The 25,934-nt window shown below is 29.7% G+C and overlaps 1 protein-coding gene across 3 annotated transcripts; it reads right to left on the bottom strand.

Moving 5' to 3' along the window:
• LOC111628671 (centrosomal protein of 170 kDa protein B-like) lies at positions 1-24,467 on the bottom strand. 3 transcript variants are annotated; one of them, XM_023372506.1, is made up of 5 exons: positions 24,376-24,467; positions 21,044-21,172; positions 19,615-19,742; positions 860-949; positions 1-521 (listed from the first exon to the last, which is right to left on the bottom strand). In XM_023372506.1, the coding sequence occupies exons 3-5, from the start codon at positions 19,732-19,734 to the stop codon at positions 423-425; spliced, it is 309 nt and encodes a 102-aa protein (XP_023228274.1). In that variant the 5' UTR covers positions 19,735-19,742; positions 21,044-21,172; positions 24,376-24,467; the 3' UTR covers positions 1-422. The 3 variants fall into 3 exon arrangements, with proteins under 3 accessions (XP_023228274.1, XP_023228267.1, XP_023228280.1); XM_023372499.1 differs by lacking the exon at positions 24,376-24,467 and having other exon boundaries at positions 20,967-21,172; XM_023372512.1 differs by lacking the exons at positions 21,044-21,172; positions 24,376-24,467 and adding an exon at positions 20,590-20,956.
• Positions 24,468-25,934: the final 1,467 nt, after the last annotated feature.

The following is a 25,934-nucleotide window of genomic DNA, read 5'->3' as shown; positions in this document are numbered from 1 at the left end:
CCCCATGGGGAAAGTGTTATACATGTATAATAGATACATTTTGAGCCACAACAACGCGTGGCAGGGTCTGCTAGTATATTATAAATATTATACATTGTTATAGTGTTCAGATACATTGTTCAGATTTGACTGTTTATATTAGGCTATATACAATGAAACCTGATTGCTACATTGTTACTGTTACATATTAATTCATATTTTGCAGAAATTTTCTATATTACAAGTTATAGTTTTAGATAATAACTGGATAATAATAATTATGAATGAAAATATAATCAATTTTTTGTTATATAATTGATTCATCATAAAAATTTTAAATGAAAAACAAATTTATTGCTATAAGTATCTGTAATACTTGAATTTTATTAATAATATATGTTAAACATATATGCATGCACATACACCTAAAACAAAGCAAAATTTTAAATATTAGAAAGGATATCATATCCAAATCTTATGCAATCCAGATGCTTTAACTTTACATATGATTGTTCAGGAATGCGAACACTGTTGACATGAGTCTAAAAACAATAACATATAATCAATAAAGAAAACTTTCCATAGTATAAATCTTAGTCATATTATAATATTAAAAAATTAATTGAGATCTGTCTGTTTTGTCTCTAAATACAGTAATTTTTGTTATCTAAATTTTTAAAAAATATCAACAGATTTTTTAAATCAATAGATAAGTTTAACTCAGTTGGGAAGATTTATTAAACTTATGTAACAAATATTAATTACCCAAGTTAGATTTAACTCATTCAGGAAGATTTAGCCATCTTGTACATATGTGTAAAATTTTTTAGCAATAATTACAATAATATCTAGATAAACAGAAAATGAATAAAATACTTACACCAGTAAGACTATTCAGATCTTTAATTCTAACTTCTTTATCTGATGAATCATAAAATATTACAGCATGCCTTTTATCTACACTGTGAGACTGTAAAAAATCATATATATTACAAAATACAGAAATTGTAAATAAGAGCATATTGTATTAAATAATGTAGACAACAAATATATCATACAAGATATAAAGTAAAGAAATAATTATATAAATAAAATAATTCTGTTACCACTATTTCAAATAATTCTGAAATTATAACTGAATAAAATACATCTCTCTTTAGCATAACAAAATAAAACTTTGAAATTGATTTCTACAATTTATAAAAATGGCTTAACTAAAATGTATTAAATAACCAACCAATTTTATATTAGGTAAAGTTTTAAAATAGTTTTCTAAAATTAGCCTGTGATATTTTCAAGATTGTAATCATTTGACACTATCAAATTATATATTACAGTTCAACTGAAAATTTGTAAAAAAAATCATTTAACTGGGAAGTTCTTACATATTTCTTACATCTCTAAAATTAGTTTTCCAAATTGTCATCATCTAGTTAGACTGATAAATTGTTTTTTTTTAAAGATTTCCTTAAAACAGGAACAAAATTATGTAAATAACAATTTGAATTATAGTACAAAACTGAAACTGAAAAAAAAAAAAAAAAAGTGAAATCTAAATTGGAATTAACTTTATTTTTGAAGTTAAAGCCAGGAGAACACTTAAATTTAAATATTTTAGAACCAAAAATGTATTTTTGTTTAAGTTTTTTGATTATTTTCAAAATTTCTCAATTTTCTCCAAATTAATTGAATTTGATATTTATTTTGTTTTATATATAATCTGTGTAATATTACCCATTTGATATCAAAAATAGCAATATATAATGTTGAATATTTAAGCAATATTCAAACATTTATGTTAACAGAATATTCTTCAGGAATATTTTCATCAATCACAAACAGTTACGCTTAGCTTTATGTTTGACCTTTAATTTTTAATTAATTTATTTTTGATTCCGAAATGCAATAGCGATAAAAATCTTATAATTAAAACTAAAAGAAGCAACTTTACATACAGCTGTAACAGAACAGTCTGATTTAATAGAGGCAGATCATAAGTAAACTTTAGGAATTAGGAATCTTTTCAAACTATGAGAATGAAAAGAAAAAAAGGAAATATTTATAAAAAATGCATTTTTACAATTTCAGTTTATACAATTAGATCATAAAATGTCTTCTATTTAATTAAAAACTTTTGTAAAAATAGAAATGTTTGCTAGATTTGAAATGCAAATATTTAAAATCTTAATAATTTCCTCAGAAGCAAAACTCATTTTTATAGCATAATATTCCTTTGAAAAATAAAACTCAATCTCACACAAGTTAAGGAATTATATAACTTTGAAAAAAAATCAATATAATTAATGCTCATCACTGCTACAAATGCATATTTTCCTTGAATAGACATTGTATAAGCTCTTGTTTACTATTTACTCAACAGCAAGTGATAATTATTTCTGTTAGTTTTGAAGAAAAGACGCCATAGAAACTGATTCTATTATTAAAGAACATCTATTTAAATTTTTGTAAAATTATTTTCATAAAAATACAAATCAAGAAAAATTTAATTGCAAATTATAATTAAAATTATTGCAAAGAATAATGTTTGCTATAAAGCAAATCATAAACCACTTCAAACAATCTTTAGAAACATGTGAAAAGAAAAATTGAGCCAGATAAGAATTTAGATCTTCAATCTTTCATATTATGTACAATTCCAGACAAATAAAAAAAATGTATTTGCAAAATATATAAATTACACAAAATATTTAAATAACAGAACAAATTAATTCTAAATATTCAAATATTCTACTAAATAAATGAAAGAAATATGTAAAGCAGAAATATGTAAAGCAGCACCTTTTCAGAAGGCAGGCCAAATTTCAGAAATAATATTTCCTGCCGGGCCACGCACCTAATTTTTTTTTTTTTTTTGTTAATTAAAGTAAACAAACAAGCGTGCTACAGCTTCAACCACATCGTCGCTTCCCAGTAGGTGAGATCGTGGTCAAACACTTGCTTGGTTTAATGTAAAAAAACAAAAAAATAGGTATATTTATTTTTTTGAAGAAAATAAAACATAACCGAGAATCAAACATATTTATTAGACAATTTAAAAATATTTAAAAGTGAGACATCTGACTTTGTTTTACAGAACTAAGTGCATCAAAATTGATCTCCACTGATGTCGCTACAAGCAAACAGTTTTCCAAATGAACATCAGTAATTTGTGATCTCACTTGTGATTTGATGTACTTCATGCGACTAAAAAGCTGTTCACATGCATAAGTGTTTCCAAATAGCGAAACCATCGACAGAGCATATTTGTAAAATGCAGGATATCTATCCTTGTCCAAATACATTTCATAGAACTCTTCCAAACCAACTTGATGGAATTTCTCCAACGTTTCAGGGTTTACTTACTTATAGAATCGATATGGTAGACAGGCTACTTGGTTAAAGTAGTTTTGAACTGTAATTATAAATATGTTAAATATGTATTTTAACATAGATCGCAAAATCTCTCCAGATGCATTGGCAATAATAAAACAAAACTACAGAATAACACGGAACTTTGTTAAGCTGGACTGAAAGTAGTTATGAGTATGAGCCCGATAGCATTGCAAGCTTCCCGAAAACCACAGAACATATATAGCTGAAGTTGAAGTCTCATATTAAATTTTGTCAACACCTAGTGTCGAACAAAAAACTAAGTAACCTTGAGTGTCAAATAGCGGGATATTTGAAATAGCTAAAAATCTATGAATTTTTCCAAAAATGAAGGATATTTCAAATTTCTCTTAGCTATAATTTAAAAATACATGATACGAATAAACTCATGACGTAATGTTCTTTTGGTGATATGTACAATAAAGTTAACATTTACGTTCATTTGACCTAGCTCCACAGGCCGCAACATCACACCCGGTGGGCCGCATACGGCCCGCGGGCCTCGTGTTGGCCACCCCTGATGTAAAGTTTTAAAAATTTTATTTCTAAAGACAAAATTAAAATTTTCCAAAAATGCTAAAGTATGCATTTTAGTGACTTCTGCAAAATAAGTCCATTTTCTGTTTTTAGAATAATTTTGTATTATTTCATTAAAAATAAATTACTTCAAAAATGATATTTATAAACTGTTTCTCAATATAATTTGTNTTATTATTTATAACAAATTTAATGTAATCATCATAAGTATCTTAAAAGATTATTATGATTAAAATTATTAAAACACAAGATAATTTTTAATAAAAACAAATTCAATATACAACAATTATTTTTAAATAACAAATGTCTCATTTTACATAGTAATGAAAATTATAATTAATCAAAATTAAGCATAAATCTATGACAAAAGCAAAAAAAGCAATATCTAATAATAAATTACAGTACAAATAATAAATTCAATTTCTGTTACATGCTATTCTCCTAACATTTATGAAATAAAAACTTTCAGTTAAATTTTAACCATTATTATAAAATAAAATTCTACAATCCACGAAAAACCTTTTTTTTTTACGAGTGTTATGTCACTATTAAATTCCACAAGTACTTTCGACCTCCACCTTAGTAAAATTCTAGATTTTATATTTTTTTAATATTATATTATAAAAAGATAACAATGATTAAAAATATTATACATATAGAACAAAACATATATTCATGAATATACTTCTTATAATTTTTTAATATTTTTTCATTATAAAATTATGAAGTAATAATAGGCCTACATATTATATATAAATATATTTGAATACAAATAAAACTATAATAATCATTAATTTTACATTATAATAAAAATATAGTAGTAATTATTCTATAAATATAACTTACTTATATATGCAATGTCTGCAAATTTATATATGAAGTCAATTCTAACAATATCTGAAATCATACTAATTATCCAATCTACCTGTTATGACTCACTATCTCCTACTTACTTATCAACTCTGAGGTCATGATTCTATACAAGGTAAAAGTCTACTTTCCCAGAAATATAACCAGACTGAACTAGTTATCAAAACAAATGTTAATAACTGAAGTGTTTAATATCAATTCCTAATATAAAATTAAAATAAACAACACTTAATTTTAATTATGTTCAATTATTTTATTTATTTATTTCTGTGGCCAGGTTGGCCTTTTACAAGCATCTTAAAAAAAAAAAAAAAAAAAAATGCGAGCTGAGAAAGAAAGTTACATTCTACCTCAAGTCCAAAAATTAATTGAGAACAAATATCACTGTGGCTTAAAGTTTTTTCCTCTTTTTACATTCTTTTTGAAGATTTCATAACTTGATATGTTACGTAAATCGTTGCACAGACTATTTCAATAGAAGATTAATTGAAAGATCGGTGCAGATCTCCCCACCTCTAGTTTAACAATTGGGAGACTATATTCATGAATTATACGAGTATCTCATGTTGATCTGCGACATTCTCCTATACCAATTCCGAGGAAGCTGTTTTCCTTTTTGCCCTTTATATATTTGAAACCCTCCAATAGAATCTGTTTCTTGTAAATTTCACTAATCAAGTCAATATTATTGGTGCGGTAGAGTTCAGATACTGATTCCATAAAGTTTAAATTATAAATTGAACGCATGTAACAATTTTGTGCCATCTGAAGTTTATTAACTGCGTATAGAGATGCGGTTCCCCATACAGCAACACCATATCTTATTTTAGATTCAATGCAAGTGTGGTACAGCCGTTTCAAGAGTGATGTGCTTAAAAAAGCTTGAATTTTCTTATTTATCCCAGTATACTTTGCCAGGGAAAGTGCAACATCATATATATGTTTATTCCAGCGTAGATTGTCATCAAAAGTTACTCCCAAAAACTTAATAGCATTTACTTTTTCTATGTTATAATCAATTATTTCAATTTTTAGGTGATGTGGATTGATTATTTTATTCTTATTTGCTTAGCAGAGGAATTTAGTTTTATTTTTGTTAATTACTAATCAATTGTTTTCCATATAACTATTTAAAGTTTTTAAAATGTGATTTAAATTCTCCTGAAGAATTATAACGTTCGTATGAGAATAAGTTATTACTAGATCGTCAGCATACATCAGTATATTCTCTTTTGGTATATAGTTAAATAAATCATTAATATATATAATGATTTATTTATATATTAAAAAGCAGTGGACCCAAGATTGAACCTTGAGGAATGCCCTTATTTGGCCTGAAAGAGCTAGAGATAATCTGTCCAATTTTTACAAAGTAAATTCTGTTTGACAAGTATGATTTTAACCAGCTTAGAGGAGTCCCTCTTAGACCAACAGTTTGCAATTTTTGATACAAAAGTTTATGATTTAAGCTATCAAATGCCTTTGAAAGGTCCACAAAAACTGATATTGCTATTTTTGATTTGTCAACTTGTGGCGTTATTGATTGTTTCAAATGCAACAAAGCATCTACCATCAAAAATCCTCGTTTATAAGCATATTGGTTTCTGTGAATAACCTGGAATCTGTCTATAAAAGTTGAAAATATCTTGTAAAAAAATCTTCTCGAAACTTTTAGCCAACACTGACACTACTAAACTGCCGAACGATCGCCTAAATATCGGGCTATTATATGGCTAATAAATGATTAGAATAAATTAATTTGATATTTAGGCGATCGTTCGGAGGTTTTGTAGTTATACTATTTGGGCTTAGAATGTTGTTATTTATACAACACTGACACTATTATTATGGGACGATAATTTTCAATTTCACTTTTTGATCCTTTATTTTTATATAATGGCAAAGGTAAGTTTTGATTTAGTTTTTCCGGAAAGTAACCATTTTCAAAAGATTTATTTATCAGATGCGATAATGGTTGAGCTAAGATATCAGATATGTGTTTTAAAATTTCAATATTTAAGAAACTGATATCTGAAGTGCTGTTTTTCAAACCTTCTATAATGTTATAGACTTCTAAGGCTGTTGTGTTTTCCAAAAAAGAAAAGTATTAGAAATACTAACATTTGTTCTGTGTTGCTCCAAATTGATATTGCCGAAGACAACTGGAGCAAAGCTGTTCAAGGACCTGTAGTGCTCGGCAAAAAATGTCACTAAAAGTGCGCTCATCATTTATCATTTTTCCCTTGTAATTCAAATGATTTATTTTAGCCTTATTCTTTGTCCTGGTTACTTGAAAGGGTAACGTCTTAATACTTTTCCAGAATTCAGAAGGAGATTTAACATTAGAAAACAGAAAACTGTAATAGTTTTTCTCTTCTAATAATATACATATATATAATAAACTATAAAATAAATTATATAATTAATATTAACATATAAAATTTAACTACAGTAGAGCGTCATTTATCTGAAAGAATTCCAGTCGGCAAATTTAAATTTTCGCTAGTGCTGTGGCGCTGCAATATTTAGCTACTCCAATATTTTTCATGTTTATGTGTGTGTTTTAGCTGGCAGCACTGGCACTTTTGTGTGGTGTTTTTTGAGGACTGTGTGTCGTGCTGAATTGAATGTTTTCGATTATTATTTTAAAAAGTTTACATTAGGCTTAACATTGACGAAAATTCAACGCAAAGCGACACACAACAGAGAAAATTTTAAACACGGGATAGGTTAATTATTTTTTCGTATGTAATCGGTTATCCGAAAAATAAGTTATCCAAACAACCCCAGTCCCCAATTGATTCGGAAAAACAATGCTCTACTGTAATTTTATTTATGATAAATTCTAATTAAAAATAAAATATAATCTGATGAAATTTTCTTCGCATAGAAAAAAAAATGTAAAATTAAGTTAATTAATGAGTAATTAGAATCTACACACTATCATCATTTATATATAAAACAGTCTAATTCATATATAAGTTATATTTTCCCCTAAAATATGGATAGTTAAATAATATTATTTAAATTTTATATTGTGTTCTATTCTTTCATACTTTCCATAAATATGAATTTATTTGATGAATATTTGAAATTGCCTAAATATCTAAGTTTTTTAAAATACTTTTTCAGGTAAAAAAAAAATTTTATTTGTTCTTGATTAGTAGTAGTGAAGTTGTATTATTTGTTGTTGATTTAACAGAAAGAATGTTCACATAATACATGATATCTGAAAAATGATTGTAGGATTAATCGATAAGGCAATCTGCCAAAGAACATTGCCTAATAAGAGGACTTTCTATAGGAAATTTGCTCCTACTTACATGTTAAAAATGGGAGAAAAACTCAAACTCTACATGATCAGCCCATTCATCAAGCACAAACTCATAACCAACTACCAGTATTCAATGGTTTTATCTACTCAGTCATTAATAGGCATTGAAAAATAAATATGTAATAGAAACAGCTTTGATATTGGGGGACAATGTGGTCAATTAAACAAAGTACTAAATCAGAAAAGGCACTTTTCTTGCATTTGACTTAAACAAGATAGTGAACTTTTTTCCTCCAAACTTGTAGTTTAGTTCATTGTGAATAATATGCTTGGATATTAATTTTTTTAAATAAAAAAATATTTCAGTCAATAAACTAGGCTTGTTTATTTAAATTAATTTTTGTGTATATAATTATTATTTGATATTCTTATTATTCAATTACTTCCCTAATTGAGGGATACTGCAATATCTCAGATAGAGTGCTTACATGTTTGGCACTGGATCCATATTTATTACACTCCAAAAACTAATACAACTATACAAATTGCAAATATAGAAAAGAAAATTAAGGTTTGAAAATTGAAAAATATAATTCAGGAGCTGAAATTGAAATTCAAATGGCTGCAGGACTGAAAACAAACAAATTTCAGTTAAAACAAATTAATTCAATTATTTGCTGCTTCAAATATTACATGACTATAAGCAAATATTATATTAAAAATAACAATAGATTTTAGTTTGGAATTATAACTTTAGCAACATCTATAGGTTTCTTTTAAAAATTTTTTCTATCAAAAACATTGGTATGACATCATATTTGAGTTTAATGTGGGAGTCAAGTCTCACCTTGATCCAGAAATATCATGAACTCTTATTGATAGTGATGTAATTTTTCAATTTAGCATTTTCATAGAGCATCATTAAGAATAACTGATTTTCAAGTTATGCTGTAATTAAAAACATAATGGTGTAAACCAGCAAGTAAGAGTCTTCCCCTTTAATTTCTCCAAGGGATATCATTCCTCAGAGATATCATTCCCACAATTCTTCCTGAAATTTGGCCCTCTCATTAGAAAATAAAAACATTTCACACACAGAATTCTGCCATTACATTTTTATTTCCATTCTCTTTTTTCTTAACTTATGTTCTGATAGATTCATTTAAAATGTAAATATAAGCAACAATAACTGCTGAATATGGAAAAAAGATATTTTTAAAATTCAAAATGGAGGATATAAACTCCATTTAAAATTTTAAAAAAATATCCTCCCTCCATTTTACAAAACTTTCCAAAACAAAACAAATCCAAAAATTGTTGTCAATATTAACTAACTATAAAACATATAAAAATTAACTTTTTGGTATAAATGATGGTCCAAATGAGTCCAAAAATGCTTAACTGAACAGATAAAATATATGTATATGCTTTTATTTAGACTCCTGTAAAAAGAAAAAACTGGTAATAAAACATTGATTTTTAAGTTATTATTTTTTACTTCAAGCCAATTCAAATTCATAATTTTCTAACTTTTTAGAACAATTTGTTCTTCATTCATAACTTTTCATCTGATAGACTATCTTTGTGAGAAATCACTTTCTCTGGTCTGATATTTTTGCCTTTAGGGTCTTTTTGTTTACATGATATTGTTGATTTGTAAGAATAAAAGAAAAACTAAAATCTGTAAGTAAAACAAAACACTGACATTCATAATGCATAATAATAAACACAATTTTTACCATCAGCATAAGCAAATATGCTAAAATAGCATCAGAAATAATTATATTCAATAACATGGTCTAACCAGCAACATTCATTGCAGTAGAGTACACTAAGAATAAAAACATTAAAAATATTTAATTGTCTTTAACAAAATTAATGAAATTACAGATAGAATCATTCCATAAATAAGTGAATTTTAGCTTCATGAATATAAAAAAAATGATTGAAAATCTCAAACTGCAAAAATGAAAAATGTATAAATATGGAGCTTACAGCATATGAAAATTCATCAAAAAAATATATACTGTACCATAGAAAAAGTAAAATGTTTAGTACAATAAAAAGTTTTATGAGATCAAATATTCTTTTGACATCACACATTCAAAAAATAATCTAAGGTATTGCTTCAATTGTCTGCATTTATATATCAATTGTTATGTATTGTTATATAATTGGAAAATCCTTAATTTATTTATCTAGAAAATTGTGGAACTATAGAGACAAATAGTGTATTTTAATGCATATAACCTGTGATGGTGCCACAAAAAATTACTAGATAACACATCTCTGCAAACCTCACCAGTGTCCAGTGACAAATTTCAAGGGTTAACAAACATTTTCAGGCTCCTTCTGAGCTCTGCTTCAGATTTCTGCATTCTATGAGTGGAATATGTACCAATCATACTACACCTTACACACTTTTCCAGCACTAGTTTAATCAAAACAAAACATTTTCAACCCCATTCAGAAGTCTGCCTCATAATGTGTAATTATTTTATTTTTTATTTATTTTAATGTTTTTAAAAATATGTAAATTATTTGTTTGTAGAACTTTTAAAATGCATAAATTGTTTGTTTTTTGAATTTAAAAATAGCAGTTATAGTTCTACCATTAGAATTCAGTTCTTTTCTTTAATTGTATTTTAATACATTTTTAACCTGAGGCAGATCTCTGAACAGGGTCAAAAACATTTGTTTTGATTAACTAGTGTGGGAAAAGTGTGTAAGGTTTAGTGTGATTAGTATATTTGTTTCTAGCTTTTCTTCAAGTGTTTTCAGAACATTATTGGAGATTTGGGTTAAATTCAAATTTAAATTGCTATGTTGCCAACAGACCTATGATGTAATTAATTACTTTGAACTTACATGAACATATATCATTACGTTGATTGGATTGCATCTTATTAATAGTGATAGATCATACATTGCTTACTGTGCTTGAGATTTGTTTTCTTCCTCATAATTAATGTATATCCCCTGTTATTGGCTTCAAAAATTTCCATGGCTTCTATATCTCAGATACCTTCACTGTGCCAAGCTGTATGTATCAGCATCACCTGATGTTCTCGATATTGTTATCCAAAGTATATGTGGCCAGAGCAGTGGAAAGTTTTCCATTAACTCTGTTGTATTGGTGATCACCATTCACTGTTTCATAGACCTAGTGGTAAAGCCAATGTATACTAGGTCTCTTCCAATTCTGTGATATATATGATATCCCTAAGAGATATCATATATATCTCTGGGCTCTCTGGGTGTTTAGAGGGTCTTTCCCATTTCTTAGTATTGTGTAGATGATTGGGTTCCATTTGTTTGTTCTGTACTAGATAGATAGATAGATCAGTGTTCTGCAACCGGTGTGCCATCACAAAGGTGAAGGTGTGACGTAAACTTTTACATATTCTATTAATTTCAAGTTTTATTTATATATTTTTATCACAGTTGCTGTGTTTTTTATGCTTGTATTTCATTCTCTGCCACAGCAATGATGAAATAAGACAATGTTTGTTTATTCTTTATTACAAGCCATGCATTTTTATGTATTCTAAGAAATTAAATGTAAAATAAATTTGCTCACAGGTGTTGATCTGTTTAATAATAATAATAATAATAATAAACAGACAGTATTGGAAAACAACATGCACAAAATGTACTACGACAGAGCCATAATCACAGATAAAACAATTTACCACAACAGACCAGACATCACACTCATTGACAAACACAATAAAATCACATACATTATAGACATAGCCATTCCAAACACTCACAATGTACAAAACACATGCACTGAAAAAATTAGCAAGTACACAGAACTCGCCCAGGAAATAAGGCATCTGTGGAGGATGGATAGGGTGCTTATTGTACCTGTTGTTCTCTCCTGTACAGGTGTGATACCACACACACTACACAAAAGCCTGGGAACATTACAATTGAATAGAAATACATACATCACACTACAGAAGGCCACTATATTGAATACATGCCACATTGTTAAGAAATTCTTGAATACAGACACTGACACACTTATTTAATTTTAGTTTTGTTTTGGTTGCTATGCCTTGACTCTGGTCTGTCATAGTACACAGCCACCGGTGTGAACCGAGTATAACTCACAAAACCCAACATAATAATAATAATACATTCGTGGCATTATGTAATTCTATTAATAGTATCATATCATATGTTTTTGAGAAAAATAACATTTTGGTGTGCCGTATTGAGTCATAGGTGTGCCGCAAAAAGAAAAAGGTTGCGGAACACTGAGATAGATAACTAGACACAAGAGCAATCTTGTGTCTATCTTGTGTCTGTCTGTCTATAAATTGTCCAAGTGGCATTCATATCTCACTGCTATTCAGTTAGCACATGTAGGCTGTTGACGTAACTCTCTTCTATTCTTTCACACTCTGTTTCATTGATATACTGTTGCAGGATACTCTTGTATGTTTCCTTTTTCATTAAAGCAATGGGCTTGTTCTTGTCTACCCTCAAGATGAAAATTTCATTTTCCCTTGCTTTTCATTATGCTTCTCTATATTCCTCATTGCACACACTTTTTTTACTATTCTTCATTCTGAAATGTGTCTTCCATCTATAATACTCTTTCTGACTATCTGGCAGCTCTTTTACAAATTTCCCAATGTTAGGCATAGTCTGTTCTAAGTTGAATCTAGAGGTGCAGTGCATACAAAGACTCTTTTTTTTAAAAACCCAAAAGAAACTTGGGGGGTGATTTCATCCCAGGCAATTATCTAGGTCCATAAGTGCTTTTAATTTTTTGGTTTTTGGAACCTCAGTATTCATTGGAACTTCTTTCAGTATTTAATACGGAATGTACGTGCAAGCCTTTCATGTAAGTTAATTACTTTCTCATTTGTGATGTTAAGCAGGTTTTGGTCCTGCTCAAATAAATGGTTTTCAAGTTCAATCAGCCAGTGAGATTCCGGTACATCTTCCTCCATGTGATTCAAATTGCTTTATTTAAGCATAATCTTCTAACTTTTGAAATCAGAGTCCCATTAGCAGATGTATGTGAAAGATCAAAATGGAAACCACACAGCTCTTCTTACATTATGTCAAAAAGTTAAATTTAGCTATAGCCCTCTTTAGGGTTAATTGCAATTTAAAATCAGTATATAATCTGCTCCATTTCAAATTTTTTTCAATACAGATAACCCACAGATTAATATGCATGAAAAAACATTAATACCAAATAAAACTACAAAAATAAATAAACAATAGAGAAATATAATGCAAAAATGTAAGACTCATGTTTGATTTCATCAGAGATGTTTGAAAATTCCAGCAGGCCAATGAATCCGTTTACATATCAAACTCAAGTCAATATTGTTTTAACAAGAATAAATTGATGATATTTCTGTATCCATAACCTGCAAGAAATTCTGGCTTAAATTCAACAGAAAATGCTCAGAATTTCCTTATCCAAAAATTATATATAAAACAATATAACTGGAAAACTGTTAGTAACTATTTTGACAGAATGGCATCTTTAACACAGAATATCTTAGAAAGTCTTGTGAATTCTGTCATACTTGACAATATAGAATTCACAAGACTTTCTATGTTTCAATAGTGTGTTTCAGCTCATCCAAGCAAAAGATGGGCCAATAAATTATTGATTTTGTGAAAAACTGGCTTTATATCTAAGTACATAACTATGAAATTACCAACATACCAGCATAAATTCATTTAAAAAACGAACGTTTTCTACCGTCTTCAACGGTCATCATCAGGTTCGAATCCAAGATTACACGAATAATTTTATTAAGGCCCTGCATCGGACATGCACATAACTGCAATGTTTGATTTTTTGAAATCTTGGATTCAAACCTGATGATGACTGTTGAAGATGGTAGAAAACGTTCGTTTTTGAAATGAATTTATGCTGGTATGTTGGTAATTTCGTAGTTATGTTCTTAATTCTCACACCAGTATGATGAATGATTGTTTATATCTAAGTTCCTAAAAGTATGTTTTGTGGGGTTTGAGGAGTTGTTGACACTACTGTGGGCACCACTTGTGAGTCTGCAAGGTGAGGAGGTGTTGACCTTTCAGTTAAAGGTGAACACGCTCGCTTTTCCCATGAATGTTGTCAGGATAACGTGAGAAAGCCTTTTTCCGTATGGGGGTAGTGGTTTGCAGGACGCAAAGAGACTCACACAGAGATCGAAGTTACGAAATTCTACGCATTTATATGAACAAAGACATCATGCTTACAAATCAGGCCAAAAGGGTGAATTAAGGGTGAACTATAACCGCTCTACAGCCTCCAATGATCCTGGAAGTACACTCCCACCAGCGAGTGTTTGTCCTGGTTTCCAGTGAAGTTCTCCTGCAAATCAGATGTGGGAAGTCTGGGAGGGAAGAAAGAGTTGTTGGGATGTTGGGTCCCTGATTTTTCCTGCGTTTGGGGTCTTTCATCTTCCAAGTCTGTCCTTCGTTGAAAGCTTTTGGATTTCTCCTTTGTCATCAGAATATCCACAGACCGTGCACTAGGATTGACGCTCTCGATCACCACCTCACAGCTTCCCCCGTGTCCTTGGGATCTCGGGTTTTTATAATCTTTTTTCTTCCTGAAATTCCGAGGTTTTGGTTGGTCCGAATGCTGGTCCCCTGTGATTCTATTGGTCCCTGGTCTATTGCCAGGGACGCGATTTGGGCCACAGGGTCGCCGAATATCTCCGTCCGGGCTGTTCCCCTTCAGAGTCGGGTCAAGCCCCCTTCCCAGATGACAGACCTGTAAATTTTATCTAATGTCTGTTTTTCTGTCCCAGAGAGGAGGCAGCTGTCCCAGCCGCCGCTACCTCCACAGGAGTGTCAGCAGGTCCCGCTTTGAATTCTCTGTAAGGTGACTGTCCAAAGTTTCCCCGACAGACGATTCCTCACTCGTTCTCACGATTGACGATCGCGGATCTATCAATTAGATCTGGAATGCGCCAATTAAATCGTCACGCACCCCGTTCCTTGGTTTCACCGGTCCTATTTACGTAATAAGTCACTGATATATTAACTTTAGCTCGACAGCCGGTTTCTGTCTGGGGGTGTGTGGTCCCGGCCTCACAGTTTATTGTATCACAATTTTATTAAATTTGTCTGATTTGAAAGCTATTTTTCATACAAATATACAAGTAATTATTCTTTATAATGTATTTTATCTACAAGTCTCTCTAAGTCAAATGATATAAATACATCCTAATTTCAGAAAGTTATAAGAAAAAAAATATACTATATCTATAATTTTATTATGGACTATACTATAATAATTGTAAAGAACAGTACCTGATGAGTATGTAAACATTTATATCAAAATAAATATAAAAATTTAAACTTAAATATAAAATGATTTCCTCTATATAATTAATATTTCCTTTTTTTTTCATAACTTATTTTTAATGCATAAAATATTTGCAAATATATTATGGATTAAAAGTAAGTTATTTTGTTTTCAGTGTAATTGTTCATAATATAAAATTAGCAGCATATATTATTAAAATTACTCCAATGAAAACTATAAATTTAAAATAAAATGTTTTCTTTGCTATTAAATCATATGGGAAGCAAATAATAAAATATTTTTGAGCCTTTTTCATTTCTGTAGTAATGCATAAAATTAAATTCCATCACATCCAAATATAAATAAAATATTTCAATCATCATCATCTTGCAAACATTTGCTATAAAATCACAACAAATTCAGTTATGCAGTATATTATACCAAATAAATACATATGTATATATTTTTTCCCCCAATACTAATCCACAATCAATAAAAGAAATATGAGAGGTATTCAGAAAGTAAGGTGATTGACCACAAAAGACAAAACATTTCAGATGTTTACTTTAGTGTCAAAAATTTATACAGGTAAATTATTTTTATTTTGAACATAACATCTCCAAGATTAAAGAATTTTCCATATCATAGAACAAATTTTTTTAATCACCTCATTGAAGAAGTCTATTGCTAAATTATTAACTAATTTTGTGCACAGTTTCATTTTTTACCTTCCTTGCTTGTTTCAATCATTTACTGTCAAATTAACCTGCTAAAAATGTCCTCAACTGCAAAAACAGGATGAAATTAGGTGATGTAAGATCAAGCTATAGGAGGTGAGTAATGAAATATATCCCACCAGAATTGTTCATCAGTAGACTCATTTGAGCAATGTGTAGTCCTGCATTGTTATGTAGTAGTAACACAACACAAGAGCTCTTTAGGACTTTTCATTTGTTTTGAATCCATCATAATTTTTTCAATGTCTCAATTTCCATCTGCATTTACTGTTGCTTTATGGTTAAGGAATACAATCAGAAAACACAAACTATCTCACAACAAGAAGGGATTTTGATCTTGCTCATCATCTGACACAATTACAAATGTCAGATAAATGCAAAAATTCTGCTAATATAGGCATTTCCTACCTGAGACATCAATATGCTGAAAATTCTTAATACAATCCATCTTCATAGATTGTATATATAATCAAAATTTACTTTCCAAATACCTTTTATGTTCAACGTTACACCTTTTATGTTAAATACAAAATGCTTCAGCCTTTTATTGTTTTGACCATCAACTAATTAAATATAAAAATATGTGTTTTTAGCAGAATCATAAAAACAGTTTCTTAAATTGACACAGTCTCTTAAAATTTTCTTCACTTGGTATTTCTAAATATTAACAAATTTTCTGTTATTTTCAAATCTTCTAATTAGGAGAAAAACAATTTGACTAGCAAAATTTTAAAAACTAAAACCTTAATGTCAATGACACAGTATTCAAATATTATTCATTTAAATAACACTAGTTACCTGAAAAACATTTTGTAAAGTGTTTTAACTATCCCAGTAGTGTTAAGGTTTTGTTTGTATTTAATTGAAAATAGAAGCTGGGTTATAATGGATTAATATTCATTTATCCAAATGATTCATTTAGCTTATTCATCATAATGATTCTGCATACATACTGTATATAACAGTAAAAATAAAAGTTTATTCTAAATGTTAAAAGTTGAATTTTAAGGCAAAATAGTTTTTGACTATACAGTAGACCCCCCTATAACGCTTAGATACGTTCCACGTTAACTGAAAATCACGTTGTAGGAACGATTAAATACATGAGCCAATCGCAGCCCGATAGGTGGGAACTTTACGGACTAAGGCTGTTCGAAAGGTTTTCTTCTATAAAATTAACCGATTCTAGACTAATTCGACTCAACATTTCCAAAACACGTATAATTTTTTGGGAGTAATCCGTATAAACTATGCTATAAACAAAAAATTATAGGATTACTTACCGAGTGTGTACCGTTCGACTACGCCCGTTGTTCAAAGCTTGTCTTCGTCGCGGAACAGCACACGAAACGGCGGCCGCGATATCTGATAAATAATTTATCGCAGAAAGATAACTTGACCTTTGGAGACATCATTAATATAAATAATTTTTATGGCCGTTGAATAAGAAGTGTTTCTTTCACAAGAAATGTATAAAATTAGTGCTGTATTAGACTTACGGTACCTAATTTACATACTGTGCAGACGATAATAAACTCAACTTACTAGCCTAAAATCTCCGTAGCGTGTTGCCAGGCGGCAGAAAGCATATATATAATTATAATAAAGTTACAATAAATTAAGTTAATATATAATTATATATACAGTACCTAATTTATATATAATTAATATATAATTATATGTACAGTACCTAATTTATATATAATTTATATATAATACTAAACAGACGATAGCAAACTCAATTTAGCCGCTCCGTAGCGTGGCGCAGGGTCGGAGGTAAGTAGTTCGGCTACTCATCCACTATTGGTCTAGACTCTATCAATCTTCTCACGAAATGACATTATAGGAGGTACGTTATACGAAAGTTTCTACAATTTTTTCGCTACGTTATAGGAATTGTCATTATAGGAACGTACGTTATAGGGGGGGGTCGACTGTATATATTTTTCCTTCAAGAAGAATATTTGAAAATGTTTGAGGTTTTTTGGGACTATCAGATAATAGAAAACAATTTTTATGAGCTAAAAATAAAACAACAAAAAAAAACAAATCTGTATAAATTGTTTTGTAATATTGATGGAACTTCACAGAGAAAGAAAGATTCATGTAGGGGCCAATATTTAGGATATATAATGTAAGTCCTACTATATAAGATCAAAAATATGTTAGAATAATTCTTATGGGCAGCCCTAACAATATACAATGTATGTATATTTCAGAGTATTTGATGTTATAGCATCTAGATAAAATGAAATAAGAATATTTGGCATTTTATATGGTGGGATTAATAATAAAACAATATAACACAGACGGCATTTAATAAATCAACATACATATCAGCAATAAACAATGACTTATCTGAAGTGTCAGCTACAGATGAGTGATTGTTTAGGAAAACCTCAATGTGTGATTAATGGATCACACTGAGTTGAGTATGCTGAGAGATAATGAAATAATTATAAGTACAGGTAACCCCCATATAACACAGCACGGATTCACCCTAACATGGTTCGAGAATTGGAACCATCCTCGTATAGCACGGGTTCACTCTAACATGGTTCGGGAATTGGGTAAAACCCTCGTACAACATGAAATGTAATAAAGGGTGCATTTTTTTATACCTCCATGTAACTCCGTGCAAGCATTCTAATTGTTTTCGTGGCTATTTTGAATGATCTTTCAACAAATAATCAATTTAATGGTTAAATTTTACATTTGGGACATTTCTTTTGCCTCTAAAAGGAATTATAGATTCCTCATTTTAGAATTATAGATTCCTCCATCATGATACTATCGAAAGTGCGGGCGCCGCCATCTTTCTTTCACTGTCGTTCCTAAATGCCTTCAAACAACAGCACACTCCCATTTCAGAGTGACCGCTATTAACGAACGCACCCAAAAACTGTTACCAGTTGATGATGCTCATGCTGAAATCATCATATAGGATGAATAATCCTATGGTAAAATATTTACTTAAATAATAAATAAGTAAGTATTTTACCTATGAAAAAAATGAATAATAAATGCGATTTAAATAAGGATTTAACAGCATGTTTTTTAATTTTTGGAACCTAACCCCCCCCTTTCTGCACTAGTTCTTTATTTCATATAACACGGATTCACATAACACGATAATTTTTTGGAACGTAACTCCCGTGTTATATGGGGGTTACCTGTATTTGATTTTGATCTTTATTTCCAGATTTAAATGATTATATCATCAATCTCTTATTTCTTGAATACATCTAATTCGAAACAATTCAAATTTTATAATTTTATGTACAGTAATTCAATTCAAAACATCAGTTAATCTAAAACCAAAATATAAAATTCTCGTATTTAATGAATTTTACCACACAAGTTTTATTACATCTTAAAATATTATGTAAAAAAATGATTTGCCAAAAAATAATATTAATTCTTGATAATAATGATAGTTATCAACTTTTTGTCTAGAAATATATTGTCTCCTATGAGTATAAAATATTAGCCCCAATATTATAAAAGAAACATAAATGCTTAAATACCTGCAGTGTGATATCACATTCTTCTCGACCTATAAAGCTCATTCCAAATGGTAAATGATAAATTTCTCCATCTTTCCTTACAAGTTGCCAATCTTCCATTTTGGTTATACATTGATCCATTCTATCTCCTTATAAATTACAATTATAATATTAAACTTATCATTTTTGATAACAACTAAATTTAATTATTTAATAAATTTTTGATTTATAATAATAATTATCAAGTATTTTACAATAAATTATTTAAGTTTTAAAGGATAAAAATATTTTATCATATAATTATAAACATTTTTTCATATTTTTTGAATTTTTAATAATATTAATGGTAAAAGTTTAAAGAATTATGTGAATTGCAACTGTACTCTCTTTAAAATAAGGAAACAAAGGTAACGTAAACAAACTACTTCACTTAAAACCATTTTTATCAATGTATAAACAATTTATATTCATCATTGTTTTATTTATGCTTTCTTTACATAAAAATAATCTTACAAATTTGATTTTATTAAAAAAAGATCAAATATTTATTTTCTAAATTTGTCTTAATCAAGCTTTTTACTTAGGTAAACAGATTGTTATTTATTTGAAATACGTCACAGATAAAAAATTATACTACACTTTATTATATTCAACTCCTATTGCAAAACTTTTTATCATTTGCCTATTTGATAGCAACTTTACTACCGAATTTTTGAATGACATGAGACAAATAAATTCATAGTTCTTATAATACGTAGAATATTAAAATCTCCAAACTCATTAAAAGATAACTGTTATTAAAATAGTATCATTGTAAAAAATTTGAATGTAATAATAAAAGATAGAATGTCATATTTTCAATAATATTCGTTACATAATTTCATTTCCGATTAGAGCATTAGCATTATTAACTTTTTCATAGGAATTCAATTAATAAAACATGAAATAAATCTATATTTTATTTTTTATTTTATTATTTGTTGCAAAGAATTTCACCTTATTTTACTCGAACTCAATTAATACACTGTTTAATTATTATGACGTTAATACAACTGCTGGTAGAAAATAGGTTAAATCTTATAATAATCATCATCATTTATATATTGATTAAGTTCGGATAATTTCTCTTAATATAAAATGGAGTTAGTTGGAGATCACGTTTCAATGAAGTAGGAGAAAAATAATCAATTTCTCATGAAATTTACAAATTTAAGAGAGAAGAAGCAATCACATTTTTAAACAGGGAAAAGACATTTAATTAAGTAATCAAAGCAACACTTATGTCATTTTAGGCTTAACAAAACATTCATCTAACTATAGTTACAGTTAATTTTATTTATTTTTTATTTTTTAAAAAGATAATTTATACTCACTGAGATACGTGAAGATAATGGTTGTTATAATACTTTTAATATAATTTTACCTATTTTGAAACATCGAAATTATTTACATTTTTCAACTGTGCAGTAGCCTCGGCCTAAACTCCATTATATTCTCTAACTCAGATCAAAAAAACACCCATATACACCCAGCACCCAAATATCCGAGCATCTTCGCACGTGACCATTACCAGCCGTAACTTAAAAAAAAAAAAAAAAACAGCTTCGGATTTTACTAAAGATTAATTGTTTTTATATAATGTACGTTATATTATTATAATATATTACACAAAGTAATGTATATTTAGCTCAAAAATTAATAGTTTTTATTGACATTAGAATGGCGATCTAAATTACATGTTATAAAATTGTTATACTCTATGTGTATATTTTAAAGTTGTTAAAGGGAAGATCAGCTGAAACTTCTTGTTTTAACATATGTTTCATTGTTTTCAGCTTGTTTTAAGAAAATTTTAATGTTTTTTTTTTATAATTGACGCTTTTTTCAGCGGGGCAATTTAAATATAATATTAAATATAACGTTAATCTACTTATTTTTTTGTAATATTTTTCTATATTTAAAAATTTTAATATAGTCAATAGACTGTTAGAAATTTCACTTAAAGCATTTCTATGTGAGAAACGAAGCGAATTAGGATTGTGATTGATTAATTTTTTCGTGAATTTTACAGATATCGAGCATGGACTTCGAGGAATGTGAATATTATCCCATGTCAAGATAAATATTTCTCTGGAATCAACAGAAGCAGACAGCATTTCCATTGGTTTTTTAAAATCCTCCCTGCTGTTAAATCTGTTAAATCTTAAAGTCTGCGATGCTTGGAAACAGATTGAGAATGTTTTTTTTGGATTTTCTTAATGAATTGCAGGGAGTTAATTACTTGTCACAATATTCTAGATAAGATACAAGACAAAATAGAGTAGAAACTAAAAATATCTGACATATTTGAATTAAAACTTTAAAGTTAAAAAGAATGCTTAAAAGAATTAGTCTAAAAGTAATGATCTATGTAAGATTTCCGCGTATCTTACTGATTTGTGTCTGAGGAAGGAAATAGATACAAGTATTTAATATATTAAACATTTATTCGTTATATATTATACCCGGGATGGCCAAGCTCCTTGATAGTCCGAGCCATTTTTCAAAATTTGAAATTTTTCGCGAGCCGCAATTAAATACGTATTAAAAAGGTATGCAAAAAAATTCCAGATTACAAATTATATCCGTAGCAAGAGTGATACAAATTGTTTCCTCCAGAGCACAATGTCAACTGTCCATTGCAATGACAGTTTACAAATTCAAAATTGGTCTGGAGTCGGTCGATAACGGACGATTACGCCACTGTTTATGTTCGTTCGCGCAGTTTTCGATGAGTCATATCATTCTTAACTTGGACGGAAATGAAATTTGTTACAACGTTGCACTTAGTCTTTCATATTTGTTGTTAGTAATTTAAAAGACATTTTGAAACACATACGGAACGATAATAGTTTTTTAAAATATAATAACACAAAAATGAAAAGGGAACTCGGGTACATTTATCAAGAGCCACAAATAATCCTTCAAAGAGCCGCATGTGGCTCGCGAGCCGCAGGTTGGCCACCCCTGTATTATACAGTATGTACTGTACAGAACAGAACCAAAAAGAGTAGGGTGCCGCCATTGGCATAGCCAGGGAGTTTTGTTATGGGGAGCCTAGTAGAGGCCAACCTGACACAAAATTGAATTATTTCAAATTATTGTTCATTAAAATGAAATTTCCATATGAATCGACAATAACTTAACACACAAAATATGAAACTTCCTTTAATCATACGTTCTCGTAACATTAATATCAAACTCTAGCAATGCCTTAAACAAAAATTAACCAATCAATTATTTTTTTTACCATTGTTTAATATAGTTCACCGTCTTTAATCTAGATCTAGACCAGGGATGGCCAACAGTTTTTCCCCCGGGACGAATTGGAAAGAAAACTTTTTTTACTGCCCAAACTAGAGGTGGCCCTAGCAAGATTTTCAGGTGATGCGAGATCTTATTGTGGCGTCACCCTGCAGAGAGACTAAATTGTATACAGAGATTACAGATGCACTTTTCACATTGGTCGCAGAGAACATTCATTTTTTTTCTTTTTTTTTAGGGATCAGAATTTCTCAACCTTTATATAACTTCAAATTATAAAGATATAAGGAGTTATCACGGATCCATTCCAGCTGTTATTTGAAGTTAATGTTGGCTACGCTTGATCTACAGTTTCAGTGGGTACACTACACCCAATTAAATTAGCTTCATCTTTTTATTACTTTTTGCAAATCGGCTCAACACTTTTCGGCTGTAATTTTCTGGGGAGGGCACTAGATTAACTGGGGGGGCAGGCGTGCCCACCCATGCCCCTTCCTGGCTACGCCCATGGGTGCCGCTGTTTCTGAGCTTATATATCGGGTAGCTAAGTCCTCGGGCGCTGCGCTTGACGAGCCCTTTATAAGCCGTGGTGGGACGAAACATGATAATCTAAAAATGTATTAGACTGTTAATTGAATACTATACGTGATTCTAATTGAAAGTCAGCGGCCTGATATCTGCTCACAACTTTACTTAGTTCTTCACGTATGTTTACTACGCTTTGCACTCAAGTACAGTATACGGCCAGCTATTGTTCACCCTACTTTAAACCCTTGTCCTCCCGCGACGTCTATGAGAATGCCCCGGGAAATCCAACTCCAGCTGTGTTCAAGGTCATCCAGATGTGTAAATAATGACTCATTGGTGTTAAATTTCACAGAAGGGCGAGACAAAGGAAGTTAAACTTTGAAGCTTTTTCTTCAAAATTAACGCATTTCTTTGGTTTTTTTTTCAGTTTTAAGTATTTTTTTATGTTTAATTACATTTACATCAAAAATTGCTAGGAAGTAAAGCGATTAAGGTAGATCTAGCTGTCCTTTACATCCATAAACGTTATATGTCAGTTGAACAAATGGAGTGAGCTTTGAGCGTCCCACGATTTTTGGAGACTGTCTATACACGGGCTTCCTAAACAAGCCTATATGTATGTTTGTCCAAGAAATTTTTGCATGAAATACAAACCGCACAACTTCAAAATCGCATAAAAATAATCCGCATAAAAAGAGACCTTACAGTACATAAATATACAAAATATTAGTAGTCTAGTCCGTTTACCTACAATATATGCGCAATTTGATTCTGAAACGGAGTTTGGCCTATATTCTAGATCAGCGGTCGGCAACCTTTCTCACCTCACGGACCACCAAAGTCACAATTTTGAAACCCGCGGACCATTATCGTGAATTTTTTTAAACGATACAAAATCTGTAGAATAATGATCATAAAAGTTCAATTTTACTATATTAATATGAAACTCACATATTTAATTAATTATAACAAATTCAAGTCTAAAGTTCATTGATGCTTGTTTGAAATAAGTTTATGGAATCTTCGCGCTTTTACACAAAGGACGACAATCGCACTCACAATATTGTTTATTGTTCATTATTTATTGATAACAGTCACTTCGTTTTTGGTTTTAGATTCGAATAAAATACCTCAATGAGTGAAAAAAACAACTAAGCATTTTGCATTTCTTTCGTAATACTTCGCGTAACCTTCGGTTGATCAATGTTCAAATTTCTCCACGGACTACCGGTTGCCGACCGTTGTTCTAGATGACCCCAGAGAATTTGATTTTGATATGTGACTTGGATTTACAAGAGTTTTCAAATTGGCTTTTTCGTACCAAAGATCGGAAAATCTCATACATCTACTGCAGTTTGAGTCAAAATTTCGTATACGATATTTGTTTATAAAAAATTAAGTTTTCATAATTTAATCAGAAATTTAAAACTTGCATTGAATTTCTCATATGAGTACGAGTATTCTCTTATATCTGGAAAAGTTGAACCTAAAAAAAATGTTAATGTCAGAGAGTGGACTATTTTTAACAACCGGCCTACAAGCATCCTTGAATATTTTAATATTGGACAAATCCATATTTGTGATATCAATGTGTTAAAGGCATTATGTTATCTCAAAAAGACGGATAATTTCTTTCTCAGGTTGACACGAGCTGACAACTGCTTCCAAAGGCGGATTCAGTTCGAAAAACGGAAGGTTGGCAAATATGCTGATTTGTAACATTTGTGATGAAATTATTTTTCAATGATATAGCTTTGTGTTATGATGTAATAATTATTTTTTTTTTGCTACCATTCTACGTGAGGAATTTGATTACTATTGAACGCCAGCTTTAAAGTGCGTCGATTTTTTTCTTGCAACAGAATATATTTGCAATGATTTTTATCCTATTGTTTCGACTACAGTACATGACTTCATCTTAAAAGTTTAACTTTCCAATAGTTTACGCTTTCAGTATAATACACTTATTAAAAGACTAAGTGTTTATGTAAAGACTAGCAAATGAGCCCGGCGTTGCTCGGGCAAACGACTTGGATGATTTGGTAAATATTTTACGTTTGTAAATTAAGTTATTACTATCAAAAACAAAAAATCGCATCTAAAATAGTATAGTAGAAGCCGTTTCTCAGTTTAAGGCTTAATTCTCTCCCTTTTCCCCGCAAAGGGGAATTTCGAAAAATCTCTTCTTAGTGTGCATTTTCAGATGTATCAAATTCCACCTCTTTAGGCTTTGGGCGATGATGAATCAGTCAGTCAGTCAGGACATGTAATTATATATATATATATATATATAATATATAGATTAAACATCTTTGCACAAAAGAAAAAATTGATCGAAAATGGAAACTTTTGTTGTCCATGATTGGTTGTTCAAACAAGGCAGTGCGATATCGCCTTAAACAAACCAAAAAGACGGTCCAAAATCGAAATTTTTAGTGAAAAACAAAAAGAAGTTTCAATTAGAGAACGTGAATTGCTTGGTACACGTGTTATGTATGGGCTGTCTATAA

The sequence above is a fragment of the Centruroides sculpturatus genome, unplaced genomic scaffold (genome assembly GCF_000671375.1).
Source record: "Centruroides sculpturatus isolate CEXI.00-Female unplaced genomic scaffold, Cexi_2.0 scaffold34, whole genome shotgun sequence".
NCBI lineage: Eukaryota > Metazoa > Arthropoda > Arachnida > Scorpiones > Buthidae > Centruroides > Centruroides sculpturatus.
The sequence above is the reverse complement of the archived record's forward strand: the minus strand, read 5'-3'. Positions and strand labels throughout refer to the sequence as shown.